The following is an 18,998-nucleotide window of genomic DNA, read 5'->3' as shown; positions in this document are numbered from 1 at the left end:
TTCTTACATTAATATCATTCTAGCTTCCTATAACAGAAAAACTATTTTCAGCTTTATTGGTGTGGGCTATTACTTTTCCTGAGAAAATGGATAAGCCAGGATAGGTTAGGGATGTTGAAGGAACAACAAACCTCTGAAATCTGAGGTTCTCGAAGTTCTCTGGGTTTGGTGGGCTCCCTAGAGTACCCTTTCAGGAGGTGACTCAAGGATCCAGACCACTTTCATCTATGTCACTAGCATGGCTTCTAGGTGGCCGTGGCATGGGAGGCAAGCGTGTGAACTCAGCTTAGTCCTAGATACTTGGGACAAGAAGTGCCATGTCATTTTTATTCTTAGCCTATTGTCTAGGACAACAAGAGCATTTAGAAAATGTAGAGAAGCATGTGAAGCATTGGGGTAACATTGCGTCCCTTGCTACGGAAATACAGGTATTTGTTTTCAGTCAGTAGACTTGTGTTAATATTTCTCTAGTAAGTTACCTTGTTGAAAACAATAAAAGAAATACTCATGGTTTGTCTGGTAGTGGACAGTCTTTTGAAGGATGTAATTTATACATAGCTTTGACTGTTACTCTTTACATTTCTATTAACTTATTTTTTAAGATACAAGGTCTTGCTATGTTGCCCAGGCTGCTCTTGAACTCCTGGCCTCAAGCAATCCTCCTGCTTCTGCCTCCTGAGTAGCTACGATTACAGGCACGTGCCACCATGCCTGGCACATTTTTATATTTTATATAGGTTTTAATCAATTGAGCTATAATTTGTTCAAGTAGATTTCTAATTTTTATACATTTCTCATGTTAATAGTACTCTGTGTAGTCTTTTCAGGTTTAAATTAAACTTTCTCAGTCTTTTTAAAGTTCATTACTGTGGGATTTGGAAAGCCAAGGCCTCTGTTTACAGATCTGTAAAATGAGGTAATAGGGAGGGACTTGGACCAGGTTGACATTTCCTGGTTGTCTGTATATTTTTATTGATCAGAAAAGCCTTTCATTTTGAAGGTCTTATTTTGTCCTTCACTCCCAGGTGCATTTCTACCCTACCTGCAGGATTTGGCTTATCCCTGATGGGGACGGCTTGATCCCTACGGAGCCTGGAGTAGAAAGATAGTAATCAAGTGCCAATCAATTCCCTGTCATCCCATTTCTGATTCTTCCAGACCCCATATATTCACACAGCTTTCTCTATCCTTTGAGTGATAGTGATGACTGATAGCCCTCAAGTGGGGAGATAAGGGGAGTGAAGAGAGTTGAGTGTAGAGTAAGCAGGCTGGGATATTCTTCTGGGTAGGCAGTGAAGTGGTATTGGAGGTAGCTAGTTACTTTGAGTCTTTGGAACACTTGGGGCAGGCTGGAACACTTTGGGAGAGGGGGCAAGGAAATACTGTCACCTTTTGGCATCCTGGCCTCGTCCTGCACCCATACTCACCCAGCCTGTTTGGGACTCCTTTAGTCAGATTCTCGTCCTCCTCTCTGGCATGCTCCTTCCTCCCTCCTGTAATCCCAACACTTTTGGAGACCAAGGCAGGAGGATGGCCTAAAGCCAGGAGTTTGAGACCAGCCTAGACAACATAGTGAGACCCCATCCTCTACAAAAAATAAAATAAGCCAGGCATAGTGACATGTGCCTGTAGTCCCATCTACTTGGGAGGCTAAGGTGGGAGGATCAGTTGAGCCCAGGAATTTGAAGTTCGTGCACTCTGATCTCACCACTGCACTCCAGCCTGGGTGACAGTGAGACCCTGTCTCTAAGAAAATTACAAAAATAAACACAGCATAACAACTATTTATATAGCATTTACGTTGTGTTAGGCATTATAAGTAATTTGGTATCTTTTGGGTGGCGGTAGTAGTTCCTGGAACCAGTCCCTCACGGATACCTAGGGACGACTGTATTTCCCTAATGACGTATGACGTTGAGCATCTTTTCATGTGCTTAGTGGCCATTTGCATATCTTCTTTGGAGAAGTATCTATTCACAGCCTTTGCCCCTTTAAAATTGTATTTGTCTTTTTATGAATGAGTTCTAAGAGTTATTTATATATTCTGGGCACACATCTTTTATCAGATACATAATTTGGAAGTATTTTCTCACATCTTCTGAGTTGTCTTTTCACTTGCTTGGTAGTATAATTTGCAGCACAGTTTTTAAAGTTTGATGTAGTTCATCTTTACAGTTCTTAAAGGTTTGATCTGAAGCAGTGTTTTTCAGTTGCATTCTTCCTTCATTAAATAAATAATGATGAAAAAAATCTCAAAACACTATCATTATATCCTTTAGCCTTTTTTTTTTTTTTTTTTTTTTTGAGGCAGAGTCTTGCTCTATTGCCCAGGCTGGAGTGCAGTGGTGTGATCTTAGCTCACTGCAACCTCTGCCTCCTGGGCTTAAGTGATTCTCCCACCTCAGTCTCCCAAGTAGCTGGGACTACAGGCATGCACCACTACTCCTGGCTAATTTTTATATATTTTTTTTAGTAGAGACGGGGTTTCCCCATGTTGGCCAGGCTGGTCATGAACTCCTGACCTCAAATGATCCACCCGCCTAGGCCTCCAAAGTGCTGGGATTACAGGCAGGAGCCTCCACGCCCAGCCTCTCTTAGCCTATTAATTTGGACTCCACTGAGATGTAGAAATCCCCTTAGATATTTGCATTTTATTTTATAGGTAATTTATAACATAGCTATACACACAGCTAATTGAGATTTCACATTAAGTGTTTATATCTTTTTTTGTCTTCAACTTTTAAAGTTTAAGTTCAAGGGTCCGTGTGCAGGATGTGCAGGTTTGTTGCATAGGTAAACATGTACTGTGGTGGTTTGCTGCACAGATCATCCCATCACCTAGGTATTAAACCCAGCCTCCACTAACTGTTCTTCCTGAGGTGTTTGTATCTAAAGTATACATATGTGTCCATCACTCAGATCAAGATATATGACATTCCCAGCATCCCAGAAGGCCCCTCACCTAAGCCAAAATTTAAGTTTAAAGTCAATCAATATCAGGGAAAGTACGTAAGAATCTCTTCTTTCCTTATGTTTAAAGTATAGATGCACTTGGTATTGTTTTAGCCAAGTGTTGTTGGCTCTTTAGATTCATGTAAACAGAATACTCTTCAGAGGTGAAGTGCTGCCCTTGATTCTTGAACAGCTCTTCCCCTATCTAGCTTTTAGGAGAGTTTGCTGGACTTTTTGTAAGAGATTTTCTGATTGGACCTCCTCTTTCACTCAATTTGGAACTGTGAGAGAATGTTTTCGTGAAATCTGTTAGTATGTTGCACCACTTGGTGGCGCTGTTGTGTTGGAAACAGCAACATTGTGGAAATGTCAACAGGGCATTTGGTTGTCGATTTCAGAGTAAATGACCCCAGTCTTTTGCTTATTATATTTCATTGTTTAGGAATCATCTTCTGCTTTAGTGTTTCCTATGAAATCCTTTGTATTCTTTAATTGCACCATAACAGCGTTCTTTCACATTCATTTTTTTCCAGGCATTTTTGAGCACGGAGATAAAATTAAATAGCTTTCAACAGTCAAATTCTTTAGATTTTAAAGAGAAAAAGAGAGCTAGACATTTCTTTTAGAAAGCCAATTGATTAGGAGATAAAAACCCATAAGAATTTCTTCTTTCCCTCTCAATAACAAAAGTGTTTGTGTGTTTCTGCGTTCTTGTTGTTTCTGCTTACTTGTAGTTAGAGACTGTTTACTAACTTCATAATCATTAAATGTGTGATTCAGGAGACCTTAAAAACATAAACAAGATTTTATTATTTAAGGGAAAATAGCATTCTTTTAAAGTGGTTCATTGTTCATTGCTAGTAAACGTAATTGTGACCATCTTATAAGATTATAGAATTCTGTTTTCAAAGGAAGGATCCAGGCCGGGCGCGGTGGTTCACGCCTGTAATCCCAGCACTTTGGGAGGCTGAGGCGGGCGGATCACAAGGTCAGGAGATCGAGACCATCCTGGCTATCACGGTGAAACCCGTCTCTACTAAAAATACAAAAAATTAGCCGGGCTTGGTGGCGGGCGCCTGTAGTCCCAGCTACTCGGGAGGCTGAGGCAGGAGAATGGCGTGAACCCGGGAGGTGGAGCTTGCAGTGAGTGGAGATCGCGCCACTGCACTCCAGCCTGGGCAACACAGCGAGACTAAGTCTCAAAAAAAGGAAGGATCTAAGTATTTTTCAGTTGCTTTTCAGAACACTCAAATTAGATGAAATATCCATCTGGCTTAAATTTTAGCACAAATTTGCAGTTTATGTTGATGAAAATATTTTATTTTGTGTTATTAATAACTTTCATGTGACTGATGTGACATTTTGCACTCCATCCCCTTTTTGAGCTTGTGTGCCCTTTGGAAGGCAGAACACGAAGAAAGCATTCTTTTTTTTTGGAGACGGACTCTTGCTCTGTCGCCCAGGCTGGAGTGCAGTGGCACAAGCTCCGCCTCCCGGGTTCACGCCATTCTCCTGCCTCAGCCTCCCGAGTGGCTGGGACTACAGGCGCCCGCCACCACGCCCGGCTAATTTTTTGTATTTTTAGTAGAGACGGGGTTTCACCGTATTAGCCAGGATGGTCTCCATCTCCTGACCTCGTGATCCGCCAGCCTCTGCCTCCCAAAGTGCTGGGATTATAGGCGTGAGCCACTGCACCCGGCCAGCAGAAAGCATTCTTAAGCAGGACTAGCATTGAACAACTATGTAATTGATTATTTACAACATAAAGGATTTTATTTTGTGAAGTAATGGATGAACAGACACAGGACTTCAAGATTTAAATAGAGCAGGGAGGTATTTTGTATCAACTATCCTTTTTATTAGGGGTAGAGGATCCCGAGAAAATGGAGTATCTAACTTTACTTCCGTAACTCCTTAACTCATAACTTCCTTAACTCATTTTAAAAGTCCCTATTAAAGCTGAAACCATTTTCCCGTGTTGTTACTTCATGATCTGTGCCTGAACAGGTAGCACAAAACTGTCTTGCTCTAAAATGCATAGCTGGACCAGGCGCAGTGGCTCACGCCTGTAATCCCAGCACTGTGGGAGGCCGAGGCGGGTGGATCACTTGAGGTCAGGAGTTCGAGATCAGCCTGGCCAACATGTTGAAACCCTGTCTCTACTAAAAATACAAAAATTAGTCGGGCGTGGTGGCAGGCACCTGTAGTTTCAGCTGCTCGGGAGGCTGAGGCAGGAGAATCACTCGAACCTGGGAGGCGGAGGTTGCAGTGAGCTGAGATCCTGCCACTGTTCTCCAGCCTGGGCAACAGAGTGAGACTGTGTCTCTTAAAAAAAAAAAAAAAAAAATGGCTATATCTGCCTTTTTGTGGGGGACTCAGAAAAAGTCTCAAAGTAGATTGGGCTACTTAGAAGAAAATGAAGTGAAGTGCAAGGGACAGACCAACAAGTGGAAGAAAAGTGAAACGATCTTAGACTAGGTAGCACAAGGAAGGAAAAAAAGAAGAAAAGTGAAATGACATCGTTTAAGAATATTTGATGCTGTTTTGTCACAAACTTTGTTGAAAAATACATTGAAAAAGACAACTAAGATAAAAGTTTTAGAAATTCAAGATCTGGTTCTTGGAAAAATCAAAATAGAGAAGTGTGTAGAAAATATATTTTAAAGAAAAAGAACATTAAAAAGTTTAAGAAATGAGCAGATGATATGCTTAAAATATTTTAAAACCACTTCAAAATCTAAGTGAAACATAATTTTTTGAAAAATATACACATTTTCAAAATTCATTCAAGATAAGATACCTACATAGAACAGTAATCATGGAAGAAAGCGTTAAAAGTTATCAATTGACCAGGCACACTGGCTCACGCCTGTAATCCCAGCACTTTGGGAGGCCAAGTCGGCGGGTCACTTGAAGTCAGGATTCGAGACCACCCTGACCAACATGGAGGAACCCTGTCTCTACTAAAAATACACAATTAGCTGGGTGTGGTGGCGCATAACTGTAATCCCAGCTACTCAGGAGGCTGAGGCAGGAGAATTGCTTGAACCCGGGAGGCAGAGGTTGTGGTGAGCCGAGATCACACCATTGCACTCCAGCCTGGGCAACAAGAACGAAAATCCGTCTCAAAAAAAAAAAGTTATCAATTAATTTCATCTTAAATAGAATAAAACTAGGAAGCTTAACTGAGTATTTTTAGCCTTTTAAGGAGGAAATATCACTTGTTCCCGAGCATAGGAAACTTGTTATTTCATACATTAAAAATTCTAAGAAGAAGGAGCAAGAAAATCACAAGCATTGACCAATCTCACTTTTGAATGTCAATAAAAAAATTCCGAGTAAAACACTAGCAAATCATATTTAATACATAGTATATTAAAAATAAGAATCCAAGGCCGGGCACAGTGGCTCATGCATGTAATCCCAGCACTTTGGGAGGCCGAAGCAGGCGGATCACGAGTTCAGGAGATCGAGACCATCCTGGCTAACATGATGAAACCCCGTCTCTACTAAAAATACAAAAAAATTAGCCAGGCGTGATGGCACGCACTGGTAGTCCCAGCTACTCAGGAGGCTGAGACAGGAGAATGGTGTGAACCCAGGAGAATGGCATGACCCCAGGAGGTGGAACTTGCAGTGAGCCGAGATCATGCCACTGCACTCCAGCCTGGGCAGCAGAGCGAGACTCCATCTAAAAAAAAAAAATAAGTAAATAAGAATCCAGCATGACCAAAGAAGATTGATCTTAGGAATGGAAGGATACTCTAACATAGGAAATCTATTAATATATATAACATCAGTAGGAGAGTAAGTAACTATGTGAATGTCCCATTAACTGCTAAAAGATATTTGATAAATTAGCTTTTGCTTGATAAAATGTAATGTTATTACAACAATAAGATGCTACTTCCTTAATATGGGGAAGAATGTCTTAGACTAAATGCTAACAGTGTACTTAAGAGTGAGTTACCAGAGATATTCATTTATCTAACAAATGTATATATTGAGCACCTGCCTATGTTCCAGGCACTGTTTGAGTGCTGGTGAACTGTCTGCCACGGAACTGAACAATTTTGGTGGGGAGGAGTAACAAATGAGTTAACCATAACAAATCAATTATTTACTATGTTAAGTGGTAAATTCCATTTTTAAAAGTAGTGCAGGTAGGGCTGGGCACAGTGGCTCATGCCTATAATTTCAGCATTTTGGGAGGCTGAGGGGGGTGGATCGCCTGAGGTCGGGAGTTCAAGACCAGCCTGACCAACATGGAGAAACCCCATCTCTACTAAAGATACAAAATTAAATGGGTATGGTGGTGCATGCCTGTAATCCCAGGTACTTGGGAGGCTGAGGCAGTAGAATTGCTTGGGAGGCAGAGGTTGTGGTGATCCAAGATGGCGCCATTGCACTCCAGCCTGGGCAACAAGAGTGAAACTCTGTCTCAAAAAAAAACAAAATGCTTTGGGAGGGGTATGATGGGTTAGGTGCAGTTTCCTTGGAGTATTCGGAACGGGTCAAAACATAGAGACTGGGACTCCCTTTAGGGAGGGAGTAAATATATGGATGTTTAGGGAAAGCATATTCCAGCCCAAGGCAAGGACCATTGCAGAGGCCCTGAGTCAGAGCATCAGTGAGGAGCCAATGGGCCTGGTGCAGGCAAGCTGGGAGGTATGGGAGAAAAGGGTGGATCAGTCCCTGAGGTCATGGAGATGCTGTTTGCTGCTGTAAGGTTTTTACCTGGGCCTCCTCACTCCCAGTGCGTTGCTTTGCCATCTTGTTACCTTTGCTCTTGTACCTGTACTTTTCTGACCCGAAATTGTGGCAATGGCAGCAAAAGAACCTCCGCATAGATTTAAATCCTATATTTGAATTTGATAATTGATCATGAGCTGAAAAAGAATACTTTATTTGTTGAAATGGATGTGGAAAATGAATGAAGAACCTAATATTCTAACTAAAATTTGTAAATTTAATATTAAGGTAAATTAATCTATTATGTAAGAACATTAAATGTTCATTTGCTCCAGGCCTTTTTTTTTTTATTTTTAACACTAGGAACAGTAGGGAAATTATTACATGTTTATAAGTGTAACTTATAGGGGCTGGGCGCAGTGGTGCGTGCCTGTAATCCCAGCACTTTTGGAGGCCAAGGCGGATGGATCGCAAGGTCAGGAGTTCGAGACCAGCCTGGCCAATATGGCGAAACCCTGTCTCTGCTAAAAATACAAAAATTAGCCGGGCACAGTGGTGCTCGCCTGTAATCCCAGCTACTTGGGAGGCTGAGGCAGAAGAATCGCTTGAACCCGGGAGGCGGAGGTTGCAGTGAGCTGAGATTGCACCACTGCACTCTACTCCAGCCTGGGCGACAGAGCGAGACTCCGACTCAGAAAAAAAAAGAGTACCTTACAAGAACAGCTTATTTTTGTAATATGTTTAGAGAGTGGTGGGACCTACTTATGTGCATTTTCCATGTGACAGCAACTTAGACTTTAATTGATAAAACCTTAAAATATTTTAAATCAACATTTAAATTTTATCATTAAATGTTTTTATATAATGGATTGTAGTTTTCGCTGATTCTTTAAAGAAAGATATGATTTATTTAAAAAAAAAATTGCGGTATTACTACAAAGCTATCATATTGCCGACTTCTCTCAGCATCTGTTCCCTTATTGCTGCAATGGTGAGTGTAATATCCACCTTATAGAGTGGTTATTAGGTTTAACAAGTTGAGTTATATATGTAAGAGGCCTAGGACAGGGCCCAGCACATTAGTAAAAACTAACTTGCTTAGAAATTATAGTAGCCCAAGTTTTTGAGGAGTACCATGTTTTTGAGGCTTTTAGGTATGTATTTAGCCAGTTTCCTCCCTTTAAGCATACTTTTCTTCTTTATTTCAATTTTTAAAAAAATCTTTTTGAGACAAAGTCTCGCTCTGTGGCTCAGACTGGAGTGCGGTGGCATGGACTTGGCTCACCGCAACCTCCACCTCCCAGGCCAGAGTAGCTGGGATTACAGGCAGGTGCCACCGCACCCAGCTAAATTTTGTATTTTTAGTAGTGATGGGGGTTTCACCATGTTGGCCAGGCTGGTCTTGAACTCCTGACCTCAGGTGATCCACCTGCCTCAGCCTGCCAAAGTGCTGGGATTACTGGCCACCATGCCCAGCCTAACCATACCTTTCAAATTTATTTCCATCCTTCTTTTTTCACTGTGTCCCTTTAGCTAAGGGTTAATGTATCCATCTGAGGAGCTTTCCAGATCGAATTATGCGGTTTTTTTCCTGATGATCAAACATTTTCATATATTATTGTATGGTACAGTGATGTACTCAGCAATAATCTTTTTTCGAGATGGAGTTTCGCTCTTGTTGCGCAGGCTGGATTGCAGTGGTGCGATCTTGGCTCACTGCAACCTCTGCCTCCTGGGTTCAAGTGATTCTCCTGCCTCAGTCTCCCGAGTAGCTGGGATTACAGGCACCTGCCACCACGCTCGGCTAATTTTTATATTTTTAGTAGAGATGGGGTTTCACCATATTGGCCAGGCTGATTTCAAACTCCTGGCCTCAGGTGATCTGCCTGCCTAAGCCTCCCAAAGTGCTGGAATTACAGACGTGAGCCACCGTGCCCGGCCTCCACTCAGCGATAATTAAGACTTGTATGATTATTTGTTTCTGTTCTAATTGGCTTCAAGCTGTCATAATTTTTAAGCTCTTGTAATTTTATAGTTCTTAGCTTCCTCTCTCACTGTCAGCTCCATTATTTGCTGCTGTCGGTTCAGCTGCTTTTATCAGTTGCTCATTACTTCTCATCTTCAGAGTCTGATCTGCTGAGTGTTGAATCATTGATTAATCAGGTTTTACAAAATAACATCTATGGCAGGAATGGAAAATAAATTTTAGCTTGTGTGTTGATTCCAGCTAGTAGTGGCCACCTGGAGTGTTGTGCTAAGCAGGATTCTGGAGCATCATTCCTGTGTAATGGGAAAGAGTGCTCTGACAATGGAAGAGGGTGGCAGTGTGAGTGCCACATATTTGCCATTTACTGTCCAAATTAAGATCCTGAATGAAGATCTGAGTGGGTTCTGTAATGAGTGAAATCCATAAATTAGTATTTAGATTTTGTAGTATTGTTTTGCCTTTGTAGAGGTTTTTTCAGTTATTGAGTACCATTCATTCATTCATTTATTTATTTGATGGAGTCTTGCTTTGTCACCCAGGCTGGAGTGCAGTGGCGTGATCTGGGCTCACTGCAACTTCCGCCTCCTGGGTTCAAGCAATTCTCCTGCCTCAGCCTCCCGAGTAGCTGTGACTACAGGCGCATGCCACCATACCTGGCTAATTTTTTTATTTTTAGTAGAGACGGGGTTTCACCATGTTAGCCAGGATAGTCTTGATCTCTTTACCTCATGATCTGCCTGCCTCGGCCTCCCAAAGTGCTGGGATTACAGGCGTGAGCTACCACGCCCAGCCTATTGATTACCGTTTTGCTTTAGACCTTGAGGTTTCCAAATAACTTGCCCTGAGATAAATGAAGGAAATGGCTTTAAAGGATTTTGTCTTGCACTAAAGAAGTTACCTTGAGATTTGTAAATATGCAGTTACTCAGTGATTATGTGATTAAAAATTTAAGTCGTGTCAAAACATACTGTTTTTTTGTGCGTGGTGTTTCATATTTCATCAAAATTACATAAGAAAATTACAGATGTGCGGTAAATTCACGGAATGGAAAATGCCAGAATATTAATAAAATTTTAGAAGGCTCATTGAATTTTCAAACACTTCTTTATGATGGCAATAAATAGGCATGTCTGTATGATTATGAGTTTTAAGATCATTTAATGTGTGAATACATCTGAAAAGTTTAAATTTTAAAATGAATTATTTTTGATATGTCTTTCCTTTGACACATATCACATATAACTTTTGCAGGTTGGATTTGCTACCATTTTATGCAAGATTGGTTGCTACATTGCATCCCTGCATGTCTGATGTAGCAGAGGATCTTTGTTCCATGCTGAGGGGGGATTTCAGATTTCATGTATGTATTTAAGCATTTATTTTGTAATATATATATTCTTATACATTGAGTGAGGATTCTTTAAGAATGTAATTGTTGGTAAGCATATTCTTGAAATTTGATAGTGGTATAACAGTTTAGAATTTACGGCATTCTAAATTTTTGAAATGTGATTTACTTAACGAAGCTTGAAATTGATCAGTGATATTCCGGTTGGGAGGTGAGCCGTTGCTGCTACCTTGTTCCCCCATTGCAGGAACAGCACTTTTTGCTTATCTAAGGTAGAAATGATTCTCCAAGGTCAAGACAGCCAGAGCCTTAACTGGTGTTTCTAAAAGAAACATCATTGGCTGCCATGAGTCAGGGTGTGGTGCCGCATAGGATATGCTTCTTTAGGTGCTTGGGTCCAAATGTGTGGCGTCTGCAAGTTTCCATCAATACTCTGATACTAGCAAGTGCTGCCATAGCCTGTGTTTCTTTGATTTTGCCTTAAGAAATTTTACCTTGGATCGTGGTGAGCTTTTTAAAGATCACCCTGGGAAATAACAGGGGCCTGTTACCACATGGCTTCCCTTCCTCTCTAACCCTAGAAGTATGAACAAACTATGTGTTAGTAGTTCTCCCAACCCATGTTACCCAGTTATTTCACGGAGGTGCTTCTGCTGCAAATACAGGCTTGATAGTGGGGAAATGATACCGCCAGAGGTGACTGAAAGTGGACATTGTTAGACTGTGAAAAAACATGAAATTCAATTGTTAGCCAATGGAAATGTGGTGTTTACAAAACTTCACTTTATCATAAGTTGCTCAGAATGCAAATAAAAACGGGAAATGTCCGCACGTGCTTTCTCTCACTCACTATGCACCAGTCAGTAGTATTGCTAAGCTCTCTGAAGAACAGACACAATTCCGAGGTCAGGAACTCACAATGTAGTTGAGGACATAAGGTTTAAATAAAAATTAATCCTTAAATATAATAGCTGTAAGGAATTGCCTGCTGAATTGCCAAGTGAATTATTGGAGAGTGGGTGCTTTGAGTGCGAAGGAAGGAGAGAGTCTCTTGCAGAGGAGAATGGTCTGTAAGCACTTCTTGTTATTAAGAGATTTGTGGTTAAGATTTTTCTGGGCCAACTTTTGCTAAAGTGTTTTTCAGATTTTCATAGGTAGTAGTACCTAAGGGAAGGTTTCTGTGTTTAGAGGTTGGAAACACTGAACTCAATAAAGTTAAATGGTTTTGTTTTGTTTTGTTGTAAGAATTCTCAAAGCGTTAATATGGTAATGTGCTCTGTGAATCTCCTGGAGGGGCATGAATATGGAACCCCTCAAAGAACACACTTTGATAAATGCTGCTAGTTCAGAGACAGATGTAGCAGAAGCTGTGATATTCTTGTTGATATGTTTAATCCCATTGTACAAAGAAGGAACTGTTTTACTAGTGGACAGTATGAGTTATTATATTGGTTATATGCCTATACCCCTCAGCCAATCCCCAAATTAAAACACAAGTTACTGGACCAAGCATAATTAGCGCTTTTGGTGAAAAACTTAAATTAAGAAAATTCTGTCTATATGTACTCTCTCATTTGAAAATGGGGGTGAGAGCTGGGGAATTGGCATTTTTATTGTACTGTTGCAATGCTTCATTACAAGGAAGAATATCAGAACTCCAGGAGCATACTTTGGGACCCAGGGCTCTCGGAGGAGAGAAGAAAGAGCACTCTACATACTTGATCACCTTCTGCTTCCTCCAGGATCTATAGACTTTGCCAACGATTTTCTATTAGGCAGAAACACGTTCACCACTCAACATCCTTAAATCAAAGTGACAGCAACAAACACCTTTTCTGAGCATCCCCTGCCCCTCCCCCCGCCGCAACTATTTCATTTCCTTCTTATTGAAATATTTTACAGTATACTTGTCTCTGTTTCTCCTGACATTTATTCTTTGATTCGCCATCATAGCAGCACCCTGGCAGAGACCACCAGTGTTTTTCCAGTTGCCTGTTGGTGTCTCTGCAGACTCAAAACTGCCGGACTCTGGTTTTTTAGGAAGCCTGCCTCTGGCTCCACCACATGCTAGCATCGTAACTTTAGCCAACTTACTCAAGTGTTCTAAACCTTGGTTTCCATGTCTACCAAGTGGGGTTAATAATTGCATCTTTTAAAATAGGATTGTTCTTAAGGATTAAATGAAATAATGCACATGTAGCTCCTCACATAGCATCTGTACATAAATATTATTTTAATAATAATTATACCTTCTATGCCACCATTGTCTCCTGGTTCTTACTTGTGTTACTATTCTTAATGTCCTCCACCTTTTTTCCTAGCTGAGTTTCTTTGTTGGGATTGGCTCAGCTTTCTTCCTTCAGCCTCCTTTTTAATGGGATGCATTTACCTGGCCTTTAATTCACATCATTTCTCAACAACCCCAAATATACATATCTTGCCAGAATCTCTCTTATGATACTTAGAAAGTTTTCATGTACTTTGAGCTAAATTAGTCCCCAAACCAAATTCATTATTTTCTTCTTAAAAATGTCTTTTACTTCCTTGAATCTGCTTCTGTATTTCCCATGTAAATTTACAATGCATTTTATCCAACTACTGAGATAAATACCTCTACTTTTGCACCTAGACATTTAGGAGCCATTGTTTACTAAATTCATTTGTTGCTGTCTTCTAAAACAGCTAAAATCTAGCATCTCCTCTTCATACCTCCTGCTACTGTCTTTCATTTTCCATACCTGGAGTTATGATAGTAGATTTTTAACAAGCTTTTCCTGTCTCTGTCTTCTACCTAGATCCAGTATATTTCTGCAGTCTGGTATGTTTTTCCCCCTAAGAACCTCAGCTGAGAAATAAAGCAGGTTAACAAAGCCGTATGAAATGTCACTGGCAGTTAACGAAATTCTAGTTGAAACAATGGGTTTGCTAATTTAACTGACGATTAGAAAAGGTAATAGAAATGAGAAACCAACATTCTCAGATACTTCAGGTGGGAATACTTCAGGTGAAGCTGTTTGGCACTAGATTTCAAGAGCCCTAGAGGCATTCACACATTGGACAGCTATGAGGACATGTCCTAAGTAAACAAATCTATGTACCAGAAAAGCGTGATTCACAGTATGACTCTAATAGGGAAAACTGATCATCTGAAAGCCCAACAGTGGATTAATAAAATGGCCATCTAATCACAATGCTGAAATGATGGAGAGCCATTAGAATTGATGTTTACAAAAACGTTTTTAGGGCGGGGCGCGGTGGCCCACACCTGTAATCCCAGCATTTTGGGAGGCCAATGCGGGTGGATCACCTGAGGTCAGGAGTTCGAGACCAGCCTGACCAACATGGAGAAACTCCGTCTCCCTAAAAAAAAAAAAAAAAAAAAAAAATACAAAATTAGCCGGGCGTGGTGGCACATGCCTGTAATCCCAGCTACTCAGGAGGCTGAGGCAGGAGAATCACTTGAACCCGGGAGACGGAGGTTGCGGTGAGCTGAGATTGCGCCACTGCACCCCAGTCTGGGCAACAAGAGTGAAACTCCATCTCAAAAAACAACAACAACAGCAACAAAGTTTTTATATCAGAAAGTGCTTTTTTTCAAAAGCGAGATATAAAATCTTACATATAATAAACGTACACTTAAAATGCTTAGAAAGTAGAAAAGAGAAAACAATTACGTATCAGTATGTTAACATGGCAATCTTTGGATGGTGGGAACATGAGGAATTCTTTTCCGTTCTAATTTTCTGTGTTCTCTAAAGTTTCAGTGCGGCCTACTTCTTTAGTGATGAAGGAGACAGCTTTTTGTTTTTGTTTTGTTTTAAGAGATGGTATCTTACTCTGTCACCCAAGGTGGAGTGCAGTGGCATGATTATAGCTCACTGCAGCCTCAAACTTCTGGACTCACGCAATCCTCCTATTTCAGCCTCCCAAGTAACTAGGACTACAGGCGCATGCCAACACGCCTGACTGGGGAGACAACTTTTATTTAACCTAAGCAAATTACAGTCATTGACATTTAAAAAATTAATCATCTTCCAACTTTTTGATTAAGTTTTATTTGTTAAAATAAGTTGACTACATACCCCCACTATAGGTATATTTATTTCAAAATTATATACCTTGGCAGTTGTACCAAATATTTTTGTGCATTATAAACCATACAAAAACAAATAGAAATGTGTGAGATAAAACATGTAAATAGAATTTTCAGTTTCCCCTCCCTACTCCAAGTAGGTAAATAGTCTTATGCACTCTACTTTGGAGATCACTGGTTCACAAAAGTTTTTAAAGAGTTTAAAAACTCTTTAAATCCAGCAGCACATCAAAAAGCTTATCTGCCATGATCAAGTGGGCTTCATCCCTGGGATGCAAGGCTGGTTCAACATATGCAAATCAATAAACGTAATCCATCATATAAACAGAACCAAAGACAAAAACCACATGATTATCTCAATAGATGCAGAAAAGGCCTTTGACAAAATTCAACAGCCCTTCATGCTGAAAACTCTCAATAAATTAGGTATTCATGGGACGTATCTCAAAATAGTAAGAGCTATCTATGATAAACCCACAGCCAATATCATACTGAATGGCAAAAACTGGAAGCATTCCCTTTGAAAACTGGCACAAGACAGGGATGCCCTCTCTTACCACTCCTATTCAGCATAGTGTTGGAAGTTCTGGCCGGGGCAGTCAGGCAGGAGAAAGAAATAAAGGGTATTCAATTAGAAAAAGAGGAAGTCAAATTGTCCCTGTTTGCAGATGACATGATTGTATATTTAGAAAACCCCATCGTCTCAGCCCAAAATCTCCTTAAGCTGATAAGCAACTTAGCAAAGTCTCAGCATACAAAATCTGTGCAGAAATCACAAGCATTCCTATACACCAATAACAAACAGAGAGCCAAATCATGAGTTAACTCCCATTCACAATTGCTTCAAAGAGAATAAAATACCCAGGAATCCAACTTACAAGGGATGTGAAGAACCTCTTCAAGGAGAACTACAAACCACTGCTCAACAAAATAAAAGAGGACACAAACAAATGGAAGAACATTCCATGCTCATGGATAGGAAGAATCAATATCATGAAAATGGCCATACTGCCCAAGGCAATTTATAGATTCAATGCCATCCCCATCAAACTACCAATGACTTTCTTCACAGAATTGGAAAAAACTACTTGAAAGTTCATATGGAACCAAAAAAGAGCCCGCGTTGCCAAGACAATCCTAAGCAAAAAGAACAAAGTTGGAGGCATCATGCAACCTGACTTCAAACTGTACTACAAGGCTACAGTAACCAAAACAGCATGGTACTAGTACCAAAACAGAGATATAGACCAATGGAACAGAACAGAGCCCTCAGAAATAATACCACACATCTACAATCATCTGATCTTTGACAAACCTGACAAAAACAAGAAATGGGGAAAGGATTCCCTATTTAATAAATAGTGCTGGGAAAACTGGTTAGCCATATGTAGAAAGCTGAAACTGGATCCCTTCCTTACCCCTTATACAAAAATTAATTCAAGATGGATTAGAGACTTAAATGTTAGACCTAAAACCATAAAAACCCTAGAAGAAAACCTAGGCATTACCATTCAGGACATAGGCATGGGCAAGGACTTCATGTCTAAAACACCAAAAGCAATGGCAACAAAAGCCAAAATTGACAAATGGGATCTAATTAAACTAAAGAGCTTCTGCACAGCAAAAGAAACTACCATCACAGTGAATAGGCAACCTACAGAATGGGAGAAAATTTTTACAATCTACCCATCTAACAAAGGGCTAATATCCAGAATCTACAAAGAACTTAAACAAATTTACAAGAAAAAATCAAACAACCCCATCAAAAAGTGGGCAAAGGATATGAACAGCCACTTCTCAAAAGAAGACATTTATGCAGCCAACAGACACATGAAAAAATGCTCATCATCACTGGCCATCAGAGAAATGCAAATCAAAACCACAATGAGATACCATCTCACACCAGTTAGAATGGCGATCATTAAAAAGTCAGGAAACAACAGGTGCTGGAGAGGATGTGGAGAAATAGGAACACTTTTACACTGTTGGTGGGACTGTAAACTAGTTCAACCATTGTGGAAGACAGTGTGGCGATTCCTCAAGGATCTAGAACTAGAAATACCATTTGACCAAGCCATCCCATTACTGGGTATATACCCAAAGGATTATAAATCATGCTGCTATAAAGACATACACACACGTATGCTTATTGTGGCACTATTCACAAAAGCAAAGACTTGGAACCAACCCAAATGCCCATCAGTGATAGACTGGATTAAGAAAATGTGGCACATGTATGCCATGGAATATTATGCAGCCATAAAAAAGGATGAGTTCATGTCCTTTGTAGGGACATGGATGAAGCTGGAAACCATCATTCTGAGCAAACTATCGCAAGGACAGAAAACCAAACACTGCATGTTCTCACTCATAGGTGGGAATTGAACAATGAGAACACTTGGACACAGGGAGGGGAACATCACACACCGGGGCCTGTCATGGGGTGGAGGGAGGGGAGAGGGATAGCATTAGGAGATATACCTAATGTAAATGACGAGTTAACAGGTGCAGCACACCAACATGGCACATGCATACATATGTAACAAACCTGCACATTGTGCACATGCACCCTAGAACCTAAAGTATAATAATAATAAAAAAAAGAGTTTTATGCCAAGGCAAATTTACTTATTTATAGAATCAGTACTGATTTTATGTTTAGCCTACAGTAGGTTTTCAGAAAAGTTTGATGAATGAATAAACTTCATGTAAAACAAAGTGAGCAAATTATGGAGGATAGAAAATCTCTATTTGGGTGAATATCTATTTGGCCTTTCTAGAGGGGCCAGCTTGACTAGAACAGAGGGTTCTTTCTGTAGGAAAGTGGTAAATGATAGGCCTTAGGAAATCCTTACAGTTCATGTGTGTTGACATATCTGAAGAGTGTTTTTTTGTTTTGTTTTATTTTTGTTTTTTTGAGATGGAGTCTTGCTCTGTTATCCAGGCCGGAGTACAGTGGCACAACCTTGGCTCACTGTAACCTTAGCCTTCTGGGTTCAAGTGATTCTCCTGCCTCAGCCTCCCAAGTAGCTGGGACTACAGGCACAGGCCACCATACCTGGCCAATTTTTGTATTTTTAGCAGAGACGGGGTTTTACCATGTTGGCCAGGCTGATCTCAAACTCCTGACCTTAAGTAATCCGCCTGCCTTGGACTCCCAAAGCGCTGGGATTATAGGCATGAGCCATTGTGCCCAGCCTGAAGAGTTTTAATTAGTATATACAAACTTTGTTATTCAATTAATCTAAATTTTAGTTGTCTTTAGCGGAGTTGCAAGCCACATTTTTGATATGGATGATTGATTATATAAGTAAAATCTTACAAGAGGCATTATTGAGCTACAAATATATAGAAAATGTTACATTGTGAATTCATCCAGAAGTGTTTTGACATATTTTTGATCATAAGGTTTTAAGAAATGAGAGTGAAGACCGGGTGTGGTGGCTCACGCCTGTAATCCCAGCAGGTGACCGAGGTGGGTGGATCACCTGAGGTCAGGAGTTCGGCCAGCCTGACCAACATGGAGAAACCCCATCTCTACTAAAAATACAAAATTAGCCAGGCATGGTGGCACATGCCTTTAATCCCAGATACTTGGGAGGCTGAGGCAGGAGAATCACTTGAACCCGGGAGGCGGAGTTTGCGGTGAGCCTAGATTGTGCCATTGCACTCCAGCCTCGGCAACAAGAGCGAAACTCTGTCTCAAAAAAAAAAAAAAAAGAAATGAGAGTGAAAAATGTTGAATGAGGAGTGAGAATGTTAGCCATTTTTATAAGTTACAACCTTTTAAAAAGCCTTCAGTTTTCTCATCTGAAAATGAGGGAGTGAGATCATTGATTTATAACACTTCATTTAAATATTGTATAATTTTATCATTTTTATTAGATCTAACCTCCTTAACCTTTATAATATTTCAGAATAATTAG

At 40.3% G+C, this 18,998-nt stretch overlaps 1 protein-coding gene across 1 annotated transcript in view; it reads left to right on the top strand.

Moving 5' to 3' along the window:
- Positions 1-18,998, top strand: part of UPF2 (UPF2 regulator of nonsense mediated mRNA decay) — a 123,096-nt gene that overhangs the window by 52,843 nt on the left and 51,255 nt on the right. Inside the window, exon 9 of the mRNA XM_024253821.3 lies at positions 10,883-10,991. Within this exon, the coding sequence (XP_024109589.1) occupies positions 10,883-10,991 (109 nt within the window). The remainder of the gene's footprint in view (positions 1-10,882; positions 10,992-18,998) is intronic.

The sequence above is a fragment of the Pongo abelii genome, chromosome 8 (assembly GCF_028885655.2).
Source record: "Pongo abelii isolate AG06213 chromosome 8, NHGRI_mPonAbe1-v2.0_pri, whole genome shotgun sequence".
NCBI classification, from domain to species: Eukaryota; Metazoa; Chordata; class Mammalia; order Primates; family Hominidae; genus Pongo; species Pongo abelii.
This window is presented reverse-complemented; position numbering and strand designations above follow the sequence as displayed.